General features: G+C 31.8%; 1 protein-coding gene across 7 annotated transcripts in view; it reads right to left on the reverse strand.

The window, feature by feature from the left end:
* Positions 1-1,845: 1,845 nt before the first annotated feature.
* The window catches only part of LOC102592457 (protein FAR1-RELATED SEQUENCE 5-like), a 15,837-nt gene continuing 13,159 nt past the window's right edge, over positions 1,846-4,523 (reverse strand). For all 7 annotated transcript variants that reach the window (XM_006367460.2, XM_006367458.2, XM_015305477.1 and 4 more), the window contains one exon: positions 1,846-2,296. In XM_006367460.2, coding sequence (XP_006367522.1) covers positions 2,093-2,296 — 204 coding nt within the window. In that variant the 3' untranslated portion in view covers positions 1,846-2,092. The remainder of the gene's footprint in view (positions 2,297-4,523) is intronic.

Consider the following 4,523-nt stretch of genomic DNA (forward strand, 5'->3'; position numbering starts at 1 on the left):
TAATTTTAATTTGATATGAAATTTTAAAAAATAAAGATGAATATTAGTTTAAGAATATGTAGATATATAAAATATATTTTAACTTTGTGTTCTTTAACATGCCTCCCCCACCCCCTCCCCCACAAAAAAAAACATTCTATATTAAACTGAATAAAAATAAAAGTAACAAATGAATTGGAAACGAAGGAGTACTTGTTAAATCTAGTTTGGACTCTTCAAACAAGTTTTTGATCAAATAATTTTTCACCAAGAGTTTGAGGCGTATCATAGCTTGAACACCAAGTTGTAGTTTGTGCAACAAAAAATCAATGAACTTCTTGTCAAGTAGAAGTTGCTGCAAAAGTTTATTTATGACAATGAAAATGAGTACATATTAATTGTCTAGATAGTCTTCTCATTTGAAGTTGAGTCATTTCATTCTCCTTGTTGCATCATTTTTTGTTGATCTGTCTAATTTACCAACAAACAAATAGTGTAATTGAGTAATTGAACAATTCTCACAATCATCCTTGTTTTGAGGAAAAGAATAGAAAACTTACAAAATTCGTAGTTTAAAAATGTGAGAGAACTCCTCTATTTATTGACAACAATAGTATGAAAAGGTCTTTATTGTACCTTATCAGATAAGCCACAACCTTTTAGAAAAATCACAACTCATCGAAAAAGTCACAACTCTTTAAAAAAGTCACAATCCTTCGGAGAAGTCACTATTCATCAATGTGAAAAAGTGTCAGCTTTTAATATAATATAAAACAATTAAATTAATAAATATAGTATGGTATAACATATATGCTAAATTCAGTGTTTTATGTTTGGGGTATTACAGTAATTTAACATTCAAGTTATGGAGTTCGAGCTTTTAAGGTAGTATAGAATAGATATCTCTTATTAATTAATTAATATATCTCATAAGTTTGGTTAAATTTCATTTACATAATAAATTTTATATTTTATTTTACGTTTAAATGTTATTTTATATTTTACATATTATTTTATGTATAATTTTAGAGAATTAGAAAAATAATAATAACAATATGTTGGTTAGGTTAGAAAAAAAAGAGAAAAAAGTAACAATTAAAGATTTTAACCCTCCAAAAAAAGTATAATATTGATTGAAAATTTAAATATGTACATTTTAATTTAATAAAAATAAAAGTTGAATTAATTTTTATAATAGATATTTAAATTAGTTTCTCTCTATAAAATAGTTTTAATATTAAAAGTACATTGATAGTTGTTTTTTTTCGTAATTTAACTCTCAAAAGCACTTTTTAAAAAAAGATCAATCAAACACAATTTGCTTATAAAAGCACTTTTCAAATGATTAGCCAAACACAATTGGTTTTTTTCAAAAGCACTTTTCTAAAAAGTCATTTTTAGAAAACGCTTCTAAAATAAGTCGTTTTTACCAACAATGCCAACCAAGTTAAGTGTCAATACCGGCCCTTGAATTTTGATGGTGACATCTTGTCTGGCAAACTTTGCTGGAGTTAAATTAGGCAACACTACTTTTGCCTAAATAGACTGAGAAAATATAATTGCCACTGCCCCTCCTTACCTCTAGACTCAAGCTTCCACTCACTGAACATTTAAGGCTAAAATGAAAAGAAGAAAAAGATCCAAGCCCCACTTGAAGCAAAATAGTACCTTCATCCCTGCTACAGACCAGTAAAATTAGAGCAAGGAATAGGTCCACTTTACTAGCTTCAGGCAAGTACAAAATATTAAAACTTTTTTCGCACGCATTTCACCTACACCGATACCAAAATAACTTTATCAAATCGAGACTTAGACAAATGGAAAGAAACCCACCAAATGGTTTTTGTCTATTCTAGGATTTAACCATTCTCTCTAAGGTCTTCTTCGCCCATTTCATTGCCATTAGGCTACACCCGTGGATGCCGAAATGCCCTTGCACATGGCACCTCACTGATGGTAACTGACAAGGATTTTTACAATAACAAAGCAGGAGTACAAGGATTCTGTTTCAATTAACAGTACAAAAGGTTTAACTAAGACTTCCGAATAATTTACGGACCTATGTTACTATTTTCCAAAGAAAAGTGGGAAGAAGGGGAAAAGGCTACAGAAGCTATCGGCCATTTGGAAAGACATTTTTTCTTGATTCCAATTCTTTCACACTTTTAACAATGCCATTAATGTTCTTTGACAGTTGATCTGAGTGATCCTCCATATCTTTCAAAAGCATATCTAGCTGCTCCTGTAAAGCCGCAGATCTTTTACGCTCCTTCTGTAACTCTGCTGTTAATTCCCGGATCTTGACATCTTTATCATCCTGAAATTGGTCCACCAAATATCAAGAACAGTACAGACATGACACAATCAAACTATTGTTCCTAAAGAAGATGATCTTGACTAATAATAAGAGCAGAGGGGAAAGGGAAATGCAATGACAAAGCAACACTGTAAATCTTAGAAGAATTTCACAACTAACTTCAAGATTTTAACTGCAATCATGCATTTATTGAGCTTCCGTGACTGCACATAATTTTTTGGTTCAATTTACTATTTTTGCTAACTAATGTGTCATTTACATAACCGACAAAGCCCCTCTGGCACGACTTGACCATATGCATTCATTACTGAAAAGAAAAGCCTGGCATTTAAGTGGAGAAGGGTAGAGGGGCGGGCCCATTATCCACCGAGTTTAGAAGGCTATGATTGATCCAAAGGGAGGGTCACAGACGGATTTCTCGGTTATCAAAAAAATAAAAAATAAAAAGAAAGCAGTTGCCACATGTCGAAAACCATACATGCAGAATGCGCAGACATCAGTAGGGAATCATTCTGGCCGTGTGACTTTCACAGTATTAAATGAGCAAGACCGCAAGATCATACGAAGTCAAGTCTTTAACCTACCAGCCCAAAAAGGTCCGCGATTTTTCCACGAAATTCTGTTTTTAAGCACATTAAGTGGGATACTATTATATACCAGCATTTTCAAAAAGCTATAGAAAAAATTAAAATCAATGCGAACCAAGGACAGAACAAAATACAATATAAGCAAAAGAGTCATGTTGGTGACAGCCACTAGTTGAGATTAAGACTTAGCCATGTCGGTACACTTACATTATGTACGATCTTTGCCTGGAGTTTTTTTAGTTGGTTTAGAGATTTGAATACTAGTGCAAAGATGTAAGTTAAAAATACTCAAGCCAAGAGGAAATACCATATTTGAAGACAATCTTATTGCTCTTTGAAGCAATATCAGGTCACAAAAATCTATGCTAAGAGTCAGATTTTTCTGATGAACAAGGTGTCCAACATTAAAGAGTTGGCGAATTCACTCAAATGCAATGTGGGCAAATTACCAGATTAATTAGGTATGCCTTTGGGTACCATTCATATAGAATACAATATTTTGTAACGGGTGATTGAAAAGTGTGAAATGAGACTAGCAAATTAGAAAAGACAATACGTATCCCTAAGGGAAGGTCAGTTCTAATTAATAGTGTTCTAGATGCACTTCCGACTTATACTATGTCACCCTTTCCCAAAAAAGAGGGCGGATAAGACAATTGATGAACTAAGGAGTGGTTTTTTTGTGGAAAGGAAACAACAAGAAAAAGTCTCCTAATCTGGTTAAGTAGGAAGCGGTAATGCGGCTTGGAGGTCAAAACTCTAAGGGGTTGTTTGGTGTGATGGATGAAGAAAAATAATCCCGGGATAAGTTTTTAGTGCCCCTCAATTCTTTGTTTGGTTACAAAGTGTGGGATAACTTATCCACGATTAATAATTATGACTGGGATAAGTTATCCCTACTTGAGGGTGGAATACTAATCCTAGGATAACTTATCCCGGGATAAAAATATAAAATAACAAAAGTATCCCTTAAACCCTCTTTTGAAAACAAATAACTTACTTTTAGAGGGTATTATTGTAAATAGGGGTGTTCACGGGTCGATTTGGATTGGTTATTGGTCAAAACCAAAACCAAACCAACTTAATCGGTTTTAAAATTATCAAAACCAAACCAAACCAAATATAATATACATTTATCGGTTTGGTGATTATCGGTTTTGGTTTGGTTTGGTTCGGTTCGGTTATTAGGCTATTAACCATACACAAAAATAAAAAAAACAATTCATTTAAAATATGAAAAAAGTGACAACAATCCATTCAAAACGAAAAATAGTTAGAATGACTTAAATTACTAAACTTTCAATCACTAAATTTACTATCAATAAAACTTTAAAATTCTCTATATTGGCCTAGAAGGAAGAGACAATAACATTCTCAGTCCCACAAAGAATTGTCATAGACACTCATATACATGAAATCAATAAGATAAATGTTTCATCTTGGGCATTTTTGCTTTCAATAAGTAAATTATAAAGAAATTTTAATGAAAATATGTATAAGATCTTTAAAATTGTTTATAAAAATAATATATTAAGTATGTATATTAATAAAATATATGTATATAAATCATTGGTTCTGTTCGGTTCGGTTATTTTTTCCGGTTTTTTTTGATAAAAACATAAAACAAACAAAAAACATCG

This window comes from Solanum tuberosum, unplaced genomic scaffold, assembly GCF_000226075.1.
Source record: "Solanum tuberosum cultivar DM 1-3 516 R44 unplaced genomic scaffold, SolTub_3.0 scf00792, whole genome shotgun sequence".
NCBI lineage: Eukaryota > Viridiplantae > Streptophyta > Magnoliopsida > Solanales > Solanaceae > Solanum > Solanum tuberosum.